Source organism: Garra rufa, chromosome 23, assembly GCF_049309525.1.
Source record: "Garra rufa chromosome 23, GarRuf1.0, whole genome shotgun sequence".
NCBI lineage: Eukaryota > Metazoa > Chordata > Actinopteri > Cypriniformes > Cyprinidae > Garra > Garra rufa.
Window position 1 is genome coordinate 21,037,665 of NC_133383.1, and position 18,448 is coordinate 21,056,112.

Here is an 18,448-nt window from a genome sequence, read left to right on the forward strand (position 1 = left end):
GACAAATCGCAAAACGACCATTAAAATAAGTTAGGATTTGAATATTAAAATATACATTGTTTACACTATTCCTGTCATTTTAAAATATAATGTCAACTCCTCGTGAGGCGTATTTAGAAAGACTCTTTCGTATTGGGGTCCTCACAAAGGAAGTCGCACACGAACTGCAGCCTTTAGCATCTCTGCTAAATCCCAACAAACAGCGATAATATATATCGAAATAAACAAGATCAACGCGTGAACTATGATCTTCGATTACTTAAGCGAAAATTGTAATCGTGCAAACATGATAAAAGACATGCATATATGTAAGGAATGGTGCATTTGAAGAGCGTGTGGATTTAGCACTGGGCTATTGTTGTTCCTCATGACATGATGCCAGCCTGATCTTAAAGAGACCGCGAGCCTTCTGTTGTACCTGCTGAATCTCTCCGAAATGATTCTGGGTTTACTAAAAAGATAGATTATATGCAAAAGTTTGATCAATTCTATGAATAAGGTATAACAGGGTTATTGCTTTAAGTTTCACAACAGCAGGTGAATGAAGGCTCGACATTGAGATGCTGTAGGAGGAATTGTTAATCAATACAGTGATCAGAGCATCGACAGAGAAGATGGACAAGAAATCCTTTGATATCGTCTTGGACGAAATTAGAAAGGTATAATTTGTATTTGCGGTTTAATATGGCTTGTCTGTTTTGGAAAGAGCCAGCTGTGATCATATTAGATGATTATGATTATAGAATAAGCAACAGAGGATACAATTAATGCTGTAATTTTTGTTTGTTCTAAAGTGCGTTTTGACAGATCAACGAATTAAAGCTATTGAGCAGGTTCATGGCTACTTCTCCAGTGAACAGGTATGTTTATATAGTAACAGTAGGGAACTAATTCTGCAGTATTTCATCTTTATTTACCTGTCAAACTTCCTTATTTCAGGTGATTGACATTTTGAAATACTTCTCCTGGGCGGAGCCACAAGTAAAGGCAGTCAAAGCCTTGCAACATGTAAGAATGCTTTTTACTGATTATATTCACCCACAGTCTTGTTATTTGAAACTTAATTTAACGGCATCACATGGTTTTTCCTTCAGAAAATGGTTGCAATTCCTACAACGAAGGTTGCGAACATCCTTAATTGTTTCACATTCTCAAAGGACAGAATTATTGTCTTGGAACTCATAGCTCTGTAAGTTACACACTACAAAAATGACAAAGCATAACAGCTAATATTTAAACATGTTAGATATAATGCAGCAATGCAAAATGTAATGTAAACTTTACAGAAATATTTCCGATGCCCAAAATTACCGTCCCGTGGAGGATGCGTTCCGTACCTACCTCGCTGAGAAGAAACGTGCAAGAAGAATCCTAGAACAGGTAAAACTTCCTTGTTTGTCTGAACTGTACATCATGGCCAAGTGTAGACTATATTGAATAAATGAGGATTTAAATGCAGTACATGTCTGTAATTTGTTTAGGTGTGTAAAGTGGGATGTAAAGCACCAGTGGCGATGATTTCATCCTGTGGGATGATCCCAGGCAACCCTTACCCCAAAGGCAAACCCAGCCAGGTGACTGGAACGTTCCCTGTAAGTTCATTCACTTTATAAATACATTAAATGCGTTTTAAATACTTACTGTTCTTTAAAATTGCACTTATGTCACGATTTGGTCAGTTACCAAGATATGCGGCCATGTTAGCGATACTCTGATGTAAATAATGTAGTTAATATACTACTGAATACATTGTTCTGCTCATTTATGCTGTCTAAACCATGGAAAAAACATGGAAGCTGTTAAATCATATAGAGACGGACTTAGTAAGCAGGAAATGGTGCAATATTTTGACAAACTGAAGTTAATAGGTGGTAAAGATACCTGACCGGAAATTCTAAGAAACAACACTAATGTTGTCAAGATTCTTGAAAATCCTGAAAATCCTGGTTCGGTTTGGCCAACCACAAATGCCTTGTGTTCCTTTTTGTTTGTTTTTTTGCACTCTTATTCTTGATTTGTTATAACTTTTGGCAGTCTGTAGTATTCCAAATGTTTTTCCTGGTCCGACCAATTAGTACAGTCCAAAACATGACAATAATTGACTCTTTTCAAAAGCAATAATCAGCAAAATATGCGAGTTTTTCTTCGGTTCAGTCGCATTGTTTACATTCAGTGCGCCAATATGGCTGACTGAAGACAGTCATGATAAACACTCTATTGTGGAACTTTCAAGGGATTATCTTCAAAAAAGGATGGAGACGATACAACCCTGGATGGAAAGGGCATTGCTGCACGCATCCTTGGACCAAGCAAACCGGTATGTTTTAATGGACAGGTGTTACTTCCCAAACATATTTGTTCTTTGAATGTTTCTGATAGTTCATTATTGGCTTAGAATGTCATGTGATCTTGAATAGTAAACAGGTCTCTTATTACATCCATTTCTCTCTTTTTCCATAAGTCACCATCAACGTACAATCCACACAGACCTGTGCCATACCCTATTCCACCATGTAGGCCACATGCAACCATCGCTCCAAGTAAGAACCATTTTTTTTTTCAAATTAGAAAACGAAATATGATCAAGAATAAATAAAGTAGACCAGGGGTTCCCAGACTCAGTCCTGGAGGGCCGGTGTCTTGCAAAGTTTAGTTCCAACCCCAATTAGACACACCTGAACCAGCTAATCAAGCTCTTACCAGGCACACTAGAAACTTCCCAGCAGGTGTGTTGAGGCAAGTTGGAACGCTGGCCCTCCAAATTCGAGTTTGGGCACCCCGCAGTAGGCCAAACATATGCCACCAATGTGTCTGTGTGTAATATGAAAGTTAATTTGGGGGACTGGATGTAGAATGTTCTTACCCTGTTCTCTGGATGCTGCCCAGGTGCGTACAACAATGCAGGTCTGGTGTCAGTGGGTGGGGTCATCACCACCAGTGTGCCACCCCCACCCTACCGAGCCACCCCCAATTCGGCAGGTACAACGTGCAGTTGCTGTTGCTAGCGCTGTGTGCTGCCTTTAACAGCTGCAGACTGTAGATGCTACCTCACCACGGCATGCTCTAAATCTACCTGCAGCACCTATAGCAGTGGTTCTCAACCTTTTTTGGGCCAGCGCCCCCCTACCCATTATTCAGGTCCCTCACTGCCCCCCATCAAATAAATCATAGTGTAATTGTCCTCACTAAATATTAAAGTTGATTATTATTAGTATTTTGTGTTTATAATAAGGACTGTTATTATATTTATAGTAATTCAAATGTATGGGGTCATTACAATTTTTACTTAATTCAAGGATGCATTGAATTGATCAGAAAAAGACAGTGATGTACTTTTTTACAGTAAATTATATATATATATATATAAAAACAGTAATAACATTCATTTACAGAGTTTTTAAGCAAATTGTTGATTTTCATTGCTACAGCTTCAGTGTTGTTGTGATGCTGATATACTTTATTGCCCCAAATTTAAAAAGACTATATAAAAATTCCTGTTTAGAACATCCAAAAGGACATTTTTACATAAGTGATTTTAGTTTGTTCTTCCATTTCTGGAACTCTTGAACACCCTTTTTACTGTTGTGATATGTTAAGATATTTTCAATTAGCTTTCAGTAAAACAAAAAAATAATAATAATATCCCTTGGAAAATACCCTCTTTTTTGAGAATTTATTGAATTCCCTTTTTTCTGAGATAGTAGACATGGTTAATTTTGTGGGTAATACCACATTTACACATGCAAATGGAAGAAATGTAAACTCTACTTTACTATATTTCGCAATTTTTAGAATATTTCAAAGTTTGCTTACAAATACCTTAAAGAAAACTAAGTACAACACTAAAAGTTGGGATGTTTTGTAAAATGATAAAATCTATGATTTGTTAATTCTATTTAACTTTTATTTAATTGACAACATTACAAAGAAAAGATTTCCAAAGTTTTCACTGACCAACTAACATGTATTTTATTAAATATAAACATTTTTTTAAGTAACAAAAGTGCAACACACTCCAAAACAATTGGGACAAAAAGAAATACCTCACGTAATGTTAATCACACTTGCACACTGCCTCCTTAATTTTCGTCCATCATAAAAAAAAAAATTCGGATCGGGTTTGATTTTTTGCGTTTTTCGCATCTGTAGCAAGCATTTTGAGAGGTGTTTTGACAGTTCAGAGCCACCGTACAAGCGAACGCCAAAATCCAGAATTGCGTCTGTCAAGTTCATTCACTTTGTCCCGCAGCACTGTAAAGGTCATTGTAGGCTGAGTTCCCAAATAAATTAGTGATCTTCTTTAATATGTGGCTCCAGTAATGCTAGCAAAGCATTAAAGATTACTGACATCCTGAAATAAACTTTGAATCACCCGGGATAATCCCGCAGTTTATTAATAAGGAAGTGCACCTTAAAAGTAGGCTATTCCATCATTCCTATCTGTTTCTCTTTTTAAGAAGAGAGCGGACAACAACATCTATTTCGTGTTGTTTTGCGTTTTTTTCACAACGGATGAATTAATACCCATCGGACTTTGTGTGTGACGAATTTTTAGGATTATGAATACGAAAAAACGCACACGAAAATTTCGGACTCGGTGTGCAATGCCTTTAACACTGCTACACTGGCTGCGAACGGCGCAACAAGTTGCGTTAAAGCATATAAATCCCGTTATAATCTGTCATTCAGTAACTGAGCGCGAGCGCTACAGTAAACGCATTCCGCACGCTTATGCTGCAGACAAGTTGACAAATAGATATAGAAAGTGCGCTTTGATGCATCCAGTGTAGAAATGGCATTAGGATGTGGCAGACCGTTTTCTTCTGCAAGTTTCAGCTCAAACATATTCGGTTTAAACTCGTCTTAATCAAACGCCCCCCAAAACCACCTCAGCGCCCCCCTTTCAAAATTATTGCTTTCAGCGCCCCCCGATGCTCTCCCAACGCCCCCTGGGGGGCGGTACCGCCCCCGTTGAGAAACACTGACCTATAGCATGCAGTTTGATCATGCTTAAAACTATCTCTGGGGTTTCTTTACTGATCTAACTGAGCTAATATGGTCTTTCCATATGCTATGACTGATTATAAAGCACGCAAATTCTAGAATGCTTATTGTACTGCATCCAAGAGACTTGTTTTTTTTAAACAAATCTAAGGGATGGGTAGAAATTTTCTACTGCACCCAGATATTTCTTTAAAGGGTTAGATCACCCAAAAATGAAAATTCTGTCATTAATTACTCACCCTCATGTCGTTCCAAACCATTAAGACCTTCGTTCATCTTCGGAACACAAATTAAGATATTTTTGCACTCTCTGACCCTCCATAGACAGCAATGGTCCTTCCACATTCAAGGTCCAGAAACGTTGTAAGGACATAGGTAAAATAGTCCATATGACATCAGTGGTTCGACTGTAATTTTATGATGCTATAAAGGTCTTAAGGGTTTGGAGTGACATGAGGGTGAGTAATTAATGACAGAATTTTCATTTTTGGGTGAATTTACCCTTTAGTATAGGTTTGCAACAACTTTCCGTAATGAGTTTTATCACAAGGGGGTGCTATGTCTTACATTGTCAGTCCATGTTTAGAGCATGAATGCTTGCTCTGCTGCATTGTGCATCTTATGGTGCAGCTAGAGGACTGGGAGATTTCCTAAATTCTCTTTCGCTTTCTTTCTAATGCATCTTTAAAATCCAACACTAATAACTTAGATGCATGTGGTACCTTTGTCTTCATTTCATAGGATTTTTTTCTTTTTGTGATTGTAATAATTGTTTCATATTTTCAGGTTACAGCCGACCTGTCAGCCAACAAAATACAACCTCCAACATTTCCGGCACACCTGCTATCTCTCCTCATAACTCCACTGCATCTACTCCCGTCACCCCCCAGCCTCAGCCTACCACACCAATCACTCCGGTTTTTCCTGGCATGGTCCCATCCCAGAATCCTATAACCCCCTCCCCTACTCCTGCCCCCTCGCCCTCAGTCATCAAAGGGCCTCCTCTCCCAGCTGGCTCTCCCCAAGTTGCCTCAAACTCCAGTGGCCACACCACGCCAGTTCCTTCTCCATTCCCTGGCATGCCCCCTTCTGGTCGAAACACCCCTTCAGTCATCAGAAGTCATACCCCATCTGGAACACCCTGTGGAACACCCGGGCCAAGTACCAGCATCCCTCCTTCTCCCTTCCACAGTTCGCCCCGTTCAGAAACACCTTCCGGTGGACTCACACCTACTCCCAGGTCAACTGGTGACCCGTTGACTCCTCACGGAGCTATGGGACTATACTCAAAGAAGGGGTACCCACAATCCTCAGATTCCCAGTCACTCCCTGGCACTCCCTCTACCCAGTCACATTCAGTTATCCGTAGTTACACACCCTCAGGGATGTCCTCTCTTACTCCTGGACGCTCTACTCCCAGCATGCAAGGTGTTGGTGGATTACCTGCGGCTCCTAGTCCTAAGCTCTCTCCTGGACCGAACTCCCAGGTAGCCATGAATAGCCCTGCTGGAGCTTTGTTTAGCGAGCAGCATGCCAGCTCTATGGTCCGGCACGGCGGAGGTAGTGGAAGCAACAGTCCTGTCCCTTCTGCTTTCAAAGGTCCCTCCCGCTCTGGCACCCCTTCTCTTAGCTCTCTAGTAATGCCTAACTCTGTTGTTCTTGCTCGACCCATGGGAATGGCACATGGTGCTGCCTCGCCACAATCTTCTTTACCCAGCACTGTTGGTGTAGCCGGACTCCACAGTCTTTCCTCAGCTCTGGGCTCTCAGTCTGTAAGCAGCCCTTCTCCACATTTTCCAACAATGTCTCCTTTCCCTGGTGCCCAATCCTCTATTTCCACCCCATCCACTCCTACTCCTCCAGTCTCATCTGTATATTCAGGCCTGGCTCACTCTAGTGCTCCTACGCCCTCTCCCTTTGGCCTGGGATTGACCACAGCTCCCTCTGTGTTCCCGGGTCTTCCTCCCGGTGCAAACCCTGCCTTCCCAGGTTTTGGAGGCTCAGGGCCCACTGCAGCAGGTAGTCCAGTGCTGTCCTCCTTAATGGGGCTTCCAGGAGCCTCGACTTCAGTAGCCACCGTTGCACCTCTCCAGGCAGCAGCAGTCGCAGCAGCTGCTGCAGCGGGAGTCCCCTCCTCTTCACCTGTGCTTCCTGGATTCGCCTCTGCATTCAGCTCTAACTTCAACCCCGCCCTTGTTGGCCAGGCTGGGTAATTTTTTTAATTAAAATTATTTTTAATTTCTATATTAATTAAGTTGCATGACTTTGTTCCAAAACCTAGTGAGTTGCCTACTTTGCCAGCATTGTAGGTGCGCAACACAAGGACTTCTCTAATAAAGGAAGCATTACATGCAGGAAGCACTGTTTTATCTACTACTAGTGTGTTTTTTTTAATGTGCATTAAAGTGTTAGTTCACCCAAAAAAGAAAATTCTGTCATTAATTACTCGCCCTTATGAGTAATAAATGGACTTTTGTTCATCTTTGGAACACAAGTTAAGATATTTTTGATTAAATCAGAGAATCAGACCCTAGTGTTTTGTGCAACAAAGTATTCTCATAGCTTTATAAAATTACAGTTGACCACTGTCATATGGACTATTTTGTCGATGTTCTTGGTACCTTTCTGGACCTTGAACATGGTAGGACCCTTGCTGTCTATGGAGGGTCAGAGAGCTTTCAAATTTCATCAAAAACAACTTAATTTGTGTTCAGAAGATGAACGAAGGTCTAACGGGTTTAAAACGACATGAGTTAATAATAACACTATCCCTTTAAAGTGTTATACTGTTAGCTTAGCAACATGGTAGTGGGAAAATCTAAGGTTTCAAGTAAGTATAAAGAAACTTTTTTGAGGTTTTGTCTCAGGATGCTGCCTTAGAAGGCCTATGAAGGCAGTACTTGAACTTGGTTCTTTAACTGGTTGTGTCAAACATTTTCCAGTTGAAATGCTCTGCAAAGTCCAAAGTTTTCTATTCTTAATTTTTTATCAGTGATATGCATTCCTCAAAGTTATAGTAAAGCCTATACTGTCATAACTGTCAAAAGTAAACTATAGCCACAAAAACATTTTATGGTCATAACTTAAAGTTTAGATACCAAGTCTGTCAGCAACATATAACACATGAATTATTGCTGTATGCAGTGAGCACATATGTGCCATAGCTTTTTAGTTGCCTATGAATTGAGTTTTACAGATTATTGTGAAACTACCTAATAAGCGCAGTTAGTAAGAGAATCATTAGAATTGCATTATTAAGAAGCTTATGTAATGTTCCTTAATGTGTTACTCAGGCTAACTGGTAGTCTCCAGGCACCTGGAGGTGCAGCTTTTCCAGGGTTGCTGTCTTTCCCCCCAGGGATGCCTAGCTTCTCCACAACAGCATCCCCTGCTGCCCTCTCTGGTCTTCACAACTCTGCCATGCAATCTGCTCTTTTGCAGGTATCTATATATTTATTGGAAGCTGCGGCTCTTTATTTTAACATTAAAGTTCTACTGCATATTCTTATTATGCCTGATTTTATGGTTGCAAAACAAGATTTTTAGAGGAATTAAGCTAATGTTAATGTTTGTTTTGTATGCGTGATGGCAGGCTCACTCTGCATCAGCGCTCGACAGTTACCCTCCCCAGCCGAATGGATTCACTAACTACCCTGCAGCCGCTGGCTCGAGCTTCCCTCTGCAGCCAGGCCTGCATCCGTCACTGGGCTGGCAGTAACTCATTGTTATTGAGTTACAGAAAACAGGCATATTGACAACTATGCGACCTAGTGTGCGTAAACAATGACGAATTGTGGACTGTGGTGCTCTACATGGAAAAAGGTGTGTCATAACGCAATTATGGGTAAAATTCAAAAACTACTGTGGCAGCTCTACTTTCCACTAATTTCCTGTGGAAGAGACTCTCAATTCAAAACAAGCTTGTGGTTTAGAGCTCTGCATTAGCAGAACATAATTTTGATTGACTTTTGAGGGCTGGGCTGTGTTTTCCAAAAGCAAATTGCCACCAGTGGTGTCTACGATCAACTAAGCATACAATGCTTTTGATAAACGCAGCCCTGGGCTGTTTGTTATATGTATTCGAATGCAATGAATACTATTCTTTAGTAGTATTATTTTTTTGGTTTGTAGAAGTAATTAGGGCTTAACACTGTTTAAGCATCATAATTTTAAAAAATGAATACTAAAATGAATTTTAAATATACACCAGTAGAGGAAATGTGAATAGTGTGGGTGTCTAAATTTTGCTAAACTGTTTTTCCCTGTATCATGAAAGTAGTGAGTGAACTGACCTTTTCTTCAAATGTCTGTCAAATACTGTACATGTAAATACCCTTTTGAGAATGGGTAAATTATGTGTTTGCTCTTTGTACTGTAGCTGTTCTGTTCTTTTATTATTTTCCCAAGTTACATTGCAAACGTTAAAGAAGTTAAGTTGCTTTGCAACTCCAAAGTGACTTTAGTGTTACTAATTTTACACTGTTGTGCAATTTTGCTGATATTAAGGTCAGATCCATGAATTTTGCATGTATACAATGTGTAGATCTCAGAGTCTACAGTAATCACCTTTGTTTTCGTTATATATTATAAAATATTATAAAGAATATGGTAGGTTTAGTCTAGTATGTTCTAACAGCATCATGAAATAAAAGTTCTTTTCTTAGATTTTCAGTGTTTGTATTTATTTATTAGCAGTGGATATGTCACTTCACCCATAACCTCTTCAGGACTTTCCAGAATGAGCAAAAAACCCACAGCAGCTTCATAAAATATGCACTGAACAGACAAACAAAACCAAATTTAAAACGATTTGCTACCAGAATTAAAATGATACCAGATCAATTATAAAAGATTACTGAAATTGGTGAATTGCAATCGGTTTTCAGTTGGCAGCTATTGTTTTTTTTGTTTTTGTTTTTTTTATATATATCAGAATCAGAATCAGAATCAGAATGAGCTTTATTGCCAGGTATGTTTGCACATACTAGGAATTTGTTTTTGTGACAGAGCTCCACAGTGCTACAGAATGACAGTGACAAGACGATACATATTATAAAAAGAACAATATACAAGTATACAAGACAGACAATGTGCAAAAATAGCAAAGACATTTGAATGGAAGTAAGTATGTGCTTTAAATAAATAACGGAAAAATGAATAAAGAATGTATAGTGTTGTATGTTCCACGATCAAGTGTTCATGAGATGGATTGCCTGAGGAAAGAAACTGTTTCGGTGTCTGGTCGTTCTAGTGCTCAGTGCTCTGTAGCGCCGACCGGATGGTAACAGTTCAAAAAGTGAGTGTGCTGGATGTGAGGGGTCCAGAGTAATTTTGGCAGCCCATTTTCGTACTCTGGATAAGAAGAGATCTTGAAGGGTAGGGAGGGTTGTACCAATGATTCGTTCAGCAGTCCGGACTATCCGACGTAGTCTTCTGAGATCAGAATTGGTAGCTGAGCTGAACATATAGAAAAGTGACAATAGTTTACCACAAATAATGTGTTGGAAGGAAGTTTTTGTATTACTGATTTCCCCTTTTTGATTGTAAAAAGTCACTATTGAGGTCTTTGCTAGTGAACATTTTTAGACAATTGTTCAAAATATAACAGATTATTTGGACTTTGATTCACCCTGCCCATACTTTTTTGGTCACATAGCGGGAGTGAAATAACTACTTTTCTACGACGTGAGTTACAAGTCTCCTGTCATTACTAGTTTCCACTTGACCTTTTAATCTCTTACCTGGTGTTAAGCAATACTACCTATGAGTTGCATGTAAGCAATGATTCAAAATTCCTCACTAGACGTCTATACAAAATATGGTAACACTTTACAACAACGTTCCATTTATTAATTTTAGGCAACTACATTAGTAAACATGAACAATGAAAAATATTTGTAAAGCATTTATTAATTAATAATTAAGGTAATAATTACAACATTTACTAATACAAAATTGAAATCCAAAGTTGTATCTGTTAATATTCTATCAATGGAGCTAAGCTAACATTAAAGGTGCCATAGAATGCATTGAAACAATATTTTAAATTGTTCTCTGATATCTACATAGAAGGTATATGGCATAGGAAAGGGCAAAACATTTCCAGAAATGGTTTTACAGGTCAATTTACAACCCCAGGATTTGTCCCTAGAATGAAATGGTCTGTTTTTGCCTTATTTGGAAGGCTCGTGAATATTAATGTGAGCTCTGCTCTGATTGGCTGTTTCACAGAGCTGCTCATCTCAATAGCTTGCACATGGAGGAAATATTTATTTAATTACGGAGCTCTAGCCTCTTTTAATATGCGGTTTTGAATCCCCAACATGTCATTATCAGCGTAGTCATCTCTCTCCGTTTATGTGGTAAGTGAAATCTAACTGCAATGTAACAGGCTACCGCTAGCATTAAGCTAACCATGTCCCTTCAGTTATTTTACTGATGTACTGACGTTACTGGTGATTGGGCGATGCAAATGTTGGGGGCATAAATATTAACAATCCCGGGGCTATTGCGTAATAGTCGGTGTTATGTTGGAATTGACCTATTTTTCGGTGGTGTTTTGCAAACACTAGATTTATATAAGAAGGAGGAAATGGTGGTGTTTGAGACTCACGGTATGTCATGTTCATGTACTGAAATGTTATTATTCAACTATGCCAAGCTAAACACAGTTTTCCAATCTATGGCACCTTTAACTAAACAATGAATGGTTGTACTTTTTTTTTTAGACAATTAATATTTTAATGTGTTGGAAGAAAGTTTTTGTTGTATTACTGTTTTCCCCTTTTTGATTGTTAGAGAAAACCTGGTAAAGTCAATATTGAGGTCTTTGCTGGTGAACTTTTTCAGAGAACAGTTATAAAATATTACAAACTATATTGACGTTGATTTACCCTGGCCATACTTTCGGTCAAGTAACGGGAGTAAAATAATCACTTTAATCTCTCTACGTCATGAGACATGAGACTCCTGCAATTCTTAGTTTCCACTTGACCTTTTGTTTACTTACTTAGCGTTACACAATATGAGTTCCCACATGTAAGCAATGAATTAAAATTTCTTTGTTTTTTAGCATTCTTGTGTGTTTGAACCCTTTCCAACAATGACTGTATGATTTTGAGATCCTTTTTTTCACACTAAGGACAACTGAGGAACTCATATGCAACTATTACAGATGGTTAAAACGCTCACTGATGCTCCAGAAGGAAAAACGATGCATTAAGAGCCAGTGAGTGAAAACTTTTGAACACAATGAAGATATATACATTTTTCATATTTTGTTAATATAGTACTAGATGACTGTAAACTTTTGAACAGGGTTATTTTTTACAAGTTCAACATTTTAAATTTCAATTACTTTCTCTTGTGGAAAGCATCTTTTATGTGAAATATCTTATTTAAGTCAGTACTAAATAAACAATAACATGCCTTTTGTATGAACCGTCTTATTTAAAATAATTTACATTTTGCAGATTCTGCAAGGTTTGTAAACATTTGACTTTAACTGTAGTTAAAAACTGATCAGAAATATTTACAATAAAAAAATTGATTTAAAAAAAAATATTTAAAAAACATAATCCTATAGTTAACAGCAATATTGTGATTTCTTTCGATAATCATGCTTTACTGACAGGTTGAAATAATTTGTATACTGATCTACCGGTTTTATTCACTGATATGATTATGATATGATAAAACAAGAAACTTTTTAAAAAACAGTTGGAAAAAGCATTCACATCTTTACAGGGAGAAGCACACTTGCTTAAAAGCTGAAGAATAAAGCATCTTGGCTTAAAGACAAAAAAACACAGCAGATATGTTTCAGAGAAATCACAATCATCATAACAGCTTCACTAACAAACATTAGCCTCATATTGCACAATGGATGGTGTCACAAGACCATTAGTCTGTAAATGATCTTCTAATTGCATTGTCGACAAGGCCACTCCCTTCATAGGAAGTGCTTTCGCAGTACAAATACATCTCTCAGTTATCCACAAAGCCAGAGCCGCTTCTACACATCTCATGAAGCAACAAACTCATATGGAAATGGAGTCAGATACAGAGCGAGGAGCCCAAAGCAAGCAGAATCTAATAAGTAAGATAATCTCACCTATTTTCTCTGTCCATTTTGTCTCAGAACATTGGCTGAGAATATAATAATTGCTATATAATTGTCGATTGAGATTGTACTCTAACTATCATCAGTTAGATATGTCATTTGCATTAGTGTTTGGTTTACAAAGCAGACAATTTTCCACACCAGTTCACAATTGAACCTGTACAATGTTAGAGGAAGAACATAATATACAGTACATATATGAAGTCAAATAGCTGTTTTTGTTATTTTTAGTAGTCCTAGTCAGAAATTGTTTAGAAATAATCACCAGAAACTGACAAAAAAAAGAGCCTAAAGTTAATGGTTCTACATGCATATGCTATGTCGCAGTATCTAACAGAATAGTAACTCAATGACTATTTAAAGGAACCTCAAAAAGGCTAAAATGGTGAACTATGCACACTTTTTAAATCTATTTAATAACTTTGTACTAAAATCTTGATGTTGGATTCAAAAAAAGTTTTGTATTTGTCAACTACTCATTTTAACCTTCAACATTTTGTGGTTTTAGAGTCGACCCATTATGCTGATTTGAATAGTTCCTCTGTTAGGTTAACAGTTTGCTCTGTACACTTCAAAACAGAATAGCTTATTCATACCCTTTCACTTTTTCACCTTTGTTTTGTTGCAGCATTATGTTAAACTGCTTTAAATGAGTTTTTTTAGGACATTTGATTTTTTATTGTACAATAACCAGTACAATGAAACGCTGCATGTGAACTTGCTAAGTAAAATGTAAACACACGTTAATCCTTCCCTTAAAAGAGTATGATAAACAGATCATGAACATAAAATATGGCCTTGGTTTGAAACTGTTGGGTGTGCAGTGTGTAGAAAAATTAGCGTAGCCTTATCCGTCACACTTAGGGCTTGTGGGCCAATGTTCACCACCCACCCACTCATAAAGGACCACCTAGATATTTTAAGATGAGGAGGGTCTCCCTGGTGACACGTTTATCTAAGGTATGGCTGATCCACTGAGGGGCCGATATTGAATTTTTAGTGTTAAATGCTTCTATTCAAGGTTGAGGGTAAAAGATAAGATGTGGTTCACAATTTAATGGTTAGTATGGGTTAAAGGAACACTCCACTTTTTTTGGAAATAGGCTCATTCTCCAACTCCCCCGAGTTAATAAGTTGAGTTTTACCATTTTGAAATCCATTCAGCTGTTCTCCTGTTCTGGCGATATCACTTTTAGCATAGCTTAGCATAGATCATTGAATCCTATTAGACCAGTAGCATCACGTTCAAAAATGACCAACGAGTTTCAATATTTTTCCTATTTAAAACTTGACTCTTCTATTCCGGCGTAATAGTCAAGGAAGTTTGCTGCCGAAATATGGCCGAAGCAGGCTCAATAATTTCATGCAGTGCCTGAAATTAGTTAACACTGCGTGATATTACTGCGCCTGCTTCGGACATATTTCGGCAGCAAACTTCCTTGACTGTTACGCCGGAATAGGAGTGTAGTTCCTAATCTTATCAGCCTAGAAAATCGCAGCTTTACATTTTCTGCCGGTCTTAGTACATGATATAACTGCAGTAGAGTCAAGTTTTAAATAGGAAAAATATCGAAACTCGTTGGTCGTTTTTGACCGCAATGTTATTGGTCTAATAGGATTCAATGATCTAAGCTATGCTAAAAGTGATATCGCAGAACAGGAGAGCGGCTGAATGGATTTCAAAACGGTAAAACTTAACTTATTAACTCTGTAGGAGTTAGAGAATGAGCCTATTTCCAAAAAAAGTGGAGTGTTCCTTTAAGATGAGTGTTAGTGATAAGTTTAGTAGTCAGTTGTTACACTTTTTTGTGGTCACTCTAAAATGACGTGAAACTAGGATGTGGGGACAATCTTGAAACTGCATGGTTCAGGTTTTCCATTAGACAATTGCCTTTAGCAATACAACTTCCATATGAAGTATTAAATCACATGCTGCATGCTTTGAATAAAATATAATTAGCACCATGAACAATTTGACCTATTGAACTTCATGTTAGTCATGTGCTGTTTGTGAGAACAACGCCATTTTCTGTGGTTGCAGGTGAAAATAGTGGGGGTCTTGGCTGCTGTGGGTGGATCCTTGTGATTATCTCCGCATTTTTCTCCATCTTGTTATTTCCAATCACCATTTTCATAAGCATTAAGGTATGAAGCACAATAGGACAAACAAAACTCAAATCAATATTTCAAGGCCACTTGTTCATTTGATTATAGATATAATAATGAATTTGACAACATAATATAACTAAATACCTTCCTTACAAGTTTTATAAGTCTTGCCCTTTAACAGGAAGTTATGTTTTAGACCTCCAGTTGTTGTTGTTCACATAATTTATAACCCATTTTATGTGTTTGATTACTGTTTTATAGATTGTGAAAGAGTATGAGCGTGCTGTCATATTTAGACTGGGGCGGATAACATCCCGAAAAGCCAAAGGACCAGGTAAACAACGTTTAGTAGGCCTACTTGAGTAGACTCATAGGCTCTCATCAGATCTTCTATTTGGGTCAAAGCTAAAGAAATACTAAAGTAACACCAACTTTTGTCAAAGGCAAATCAATATCTGCCTTCTGATGCGTTCTTCAGGTGTTTACAACAGCTGAGGACATTCACAGAACTCGAATCACTAATATATGGCACAGATGATATAATAACAAATATAATTCAACAATGTTAATTTACCTGTTTTTAGGAATTTTCTTCGTCATGCCCTGCACGGACTCCTTTGTCAAAGTGGATCTTCGAACCATCTCATTTGACATCCCTCCCCAGGAGGTAAACTAAAAACAAATATTTAGTAAACGAGAAGTTAATATCGATCAACTTACATTTAACAAACAATGGCAATTACGTTGTCCATTTTTGCTCAGCCAGTGTGAGTAGTCCCAGCAAGCGAAGTCAGCTGCTCCTAGCCTTTAACGTTTTGCTCCTGAACACTGTTTTCGAACGAATCTTTTCCGTGAATGATTCAATGACTCGGTCATTTCTTCCTGAAGGAGTCACTGTTGTTGAGTAAAGACTTTGAGACTTAATTCGGGATAACATATTAAATAGTACTCTCACTGTTTGTGCCACATAAATACGGGAGAAATAGTAAGAACAGTTTGCTATTTTGAATTTATATGGCAAGCCATTTCAGCCTAAAATATACTAAGCATTACTTGTCGTAATTGCATTTTTACTAGTAACAATTCAATTAGAGAGCTCTATAATTCAGTTCCTACTAGTAACAATGCCAATTAGATAGCTCTACAAATGAATTTTTACTAGTTACAGTTACAATTAGAGAGCTCTCTAATTCAATTCTTACTAGTAACAATTCCAATTACAGAACTCTCTAACTGGAATTGTTACTACTAATAATTCAGTTGTAGAGCTCTCTAATCGAAATTCTTACTAATAAAAATTCAGTTGTAGAGCTCTGTAATTAAAAATGAATAAAAAAGTCAATGGTGACATATGACTTGTAAAAATTAATTTGTAGAGCTCTCTAATTGAAATTGTTACTAGTAAGAATTTAATTAGAGAGCTCTCTAATTGGAGTGTTACTAATTGAATTGTTACTAGTAAAAGTGCAATTACGACGAGTGACGCTTAGTATATTTTAGGCTAAAACGGCTAAAATGGCCCGAGTGAATAACTAATGACTCACTCTTGAAGACCAAACGTGTTTCATTCCTGAATGAATCAGTGTTTTTGAAAAATCGCTTCAGTAAATGATTCAATGACTCACTCAAAAGTCTCGTTACTGATGTTTTTGAGCGAATCGTTTTAGATTATTCAGTGTTGAACTCAAAACACTGTCTCAGTCATATTAAGTTTAGCTCGTGAGTACTTACCAAGACACTTGTTTTGTTCCTGAAATAATGTTTTTAACGAATTAGCTGAGTGATTCAATAACTGAATAATAGATCTTTTGGCAACTATGTAGAAAGAGCCACTAAAAACTGTATAGGCTAATGTTTAATGTTCACTATAAAATGTACATGTATTTATTAATCAGTTTAAGACTCGCAATTAATATTTACTGATGACACTTACTAAGTTGCCACATTTGTGTTTTTGTTTGCATTTAGATCTTGACCAAAGACTCAGTGACAGTTTCTGTGGATGGCGTTGTGTACTTCCGAGTAAGTGACCCTGTTGCATCAGTGGCAAATGTGAGTAATGCAGATTACTCCACTCGCCTGCTGGCCCAGACCACCTTGAGGAACGTCCTGGGCACCAAGAACCTGGCTGAGGTCCTTTCTGACCGAGAAAGCATCTCCCAAAGCATGCAGGTGAGTGAGTGAAAAGAAGGGGTAAAATGGTATCCCTGCTTGTGCAGGTCTGATTCAAGTTGCTAAAACTTTGTTCCATAATTCTCCTCTCTGCTGCAGATGACTCTAGATGAGGCCACAGATTCGTGGGGTATCAAGGTGGAGCGGGTGGAGATTAAAGATGTTAAACTGCCACAGCAGCTGCAGAGAGCAATGGCGGCAGAAGCAGAGGCGGCCCGTGAAGCCAGAGCGAAGGTGAGTATTACTGCCAGACATACTAATATACGGTACACACCAAAAGTTTCAAATGAATGAGAAGGTGTGTCCAAACTTTTGGTCTGTACTGTATGTCTAAAAAAATTACACCATATTTATTTTACATTGTGAGGCCACACCCTAATAGAATGGTTTGTGACAATACAGGTGATTGCAGCGGAGGGTGAGATGAACGCATCCAGGGCTCTGAAGGAGGCGTCTCTAGTGATCGCAGAGTCTCCATCTGCCCTTCAGCTCAGATATCTCCAAACCCTCAACACCATTGCAGCCGAGAAGAACTCCACCATCATCTTCCCTCTGCCCATGGACGTCATAAGCCACTTCATGAGGAAATGATTGAGAAATATTCACAAAGTGTACAAATGTTCGCAAGGCACTCATTTAGAAATTTTACATAGTTTTCTTATGTTTCATGTTTAACATATTTCAGTTTTTTAAGAGATAAAGAGATGTAATTTATCTATAACAGGGAAGAGAGACAAGGTTTACAAATGATTAATTTAAAAATACATTATCAATATCATATTTTACAGCATATATGAATGTGTAACAACTTTCAAATGCCAGTTTTATATTCTTATATACAACAAGCATGCATGAAATTAAATAAACTTAAACAAAAACTGACTTTACATTTTTAAAATATTTATAGACATATAGTTTTTACCAATGTGAATGACCATAAACAACCATTCATTTAGAGCCCAAAAAAGATGAGGACACTATTGTGCCAAAGAATTAAAGGAAATGAGCTCCCAGTGTCAATGTTATGGTGGAAGTTTAAAG

General features: G+C 37.8%; 2 protein-coding genes across 3 annotated transcripts; both read left to right on the top strand.

Moving 5' to 3' along the window:
- Positions 1–115: 115 nt before the first annotated feature.
- proser1 (proline and serine rich 1) lies at positions 116–9,669 on the top strand. 2 transcript variants are annotated; one of them, XM_073829721.1, is made up of 12 exons: positions 117–659; positions 795–860; positions 940–1,008; positions 1,095–1,189; positions 1,287–1,380; positions 1,482–1,592; positions 2,234–2,317; positions 2,462–2,540; positions 2,887–2,979; positions 5,791–7,213; positions 8,298–8,445; positions 8,597–9,669. In XM_073829721.1, the coding sequence occupies exons 1-12, from the start codon at positions 615–617 to the stop codon at positions 8,720–8,722; spliced, it is 2,433 nt and encodes an 810-aa protein (XP_073685822.1). In that variant the 5' UTR covers positions 117–614; the 3' UTR covers positions 8,723–9,669. The 2 variants fall into 2 exon arrangements, with proteins under 2 accessions (XP_073685823.1, XP_073685822.1); XM_073829722.1 differs by lacking the exon at positions 2,887–2,979 and having other exon boundaries at positions 116–659.
- Positions 9,670–12,978: 3,309 nt separating this feature from the next.
- Positions 12,979–18,289, top strand: stoml3b (stomatin (EPB72)-like 3b). Its single transcript, XM_073829806.1, has 7 exons — positions 12,979–13,102; positions 15,168–15,271; positions 15,497–15,569; positions 15,820–15,902; positions 17,204–17,407; positions 17,507–17,641; positions 17,810–18,289. The coding sequence occupies exons 1-7, from the start codon at positions 13,030–13,032 to the stop codon at positions 17,996–17,998; spliced, it is 861 nt and encodes a 286-aa protein (XP_073685907.1). The 5' UTR covers positions 12,979–13,029; the 3' UTR covers positions 17,999–18,289.
- The last annotated feature ends 159 nt before the right edge of the window (positions 18,290–18,448 follow it).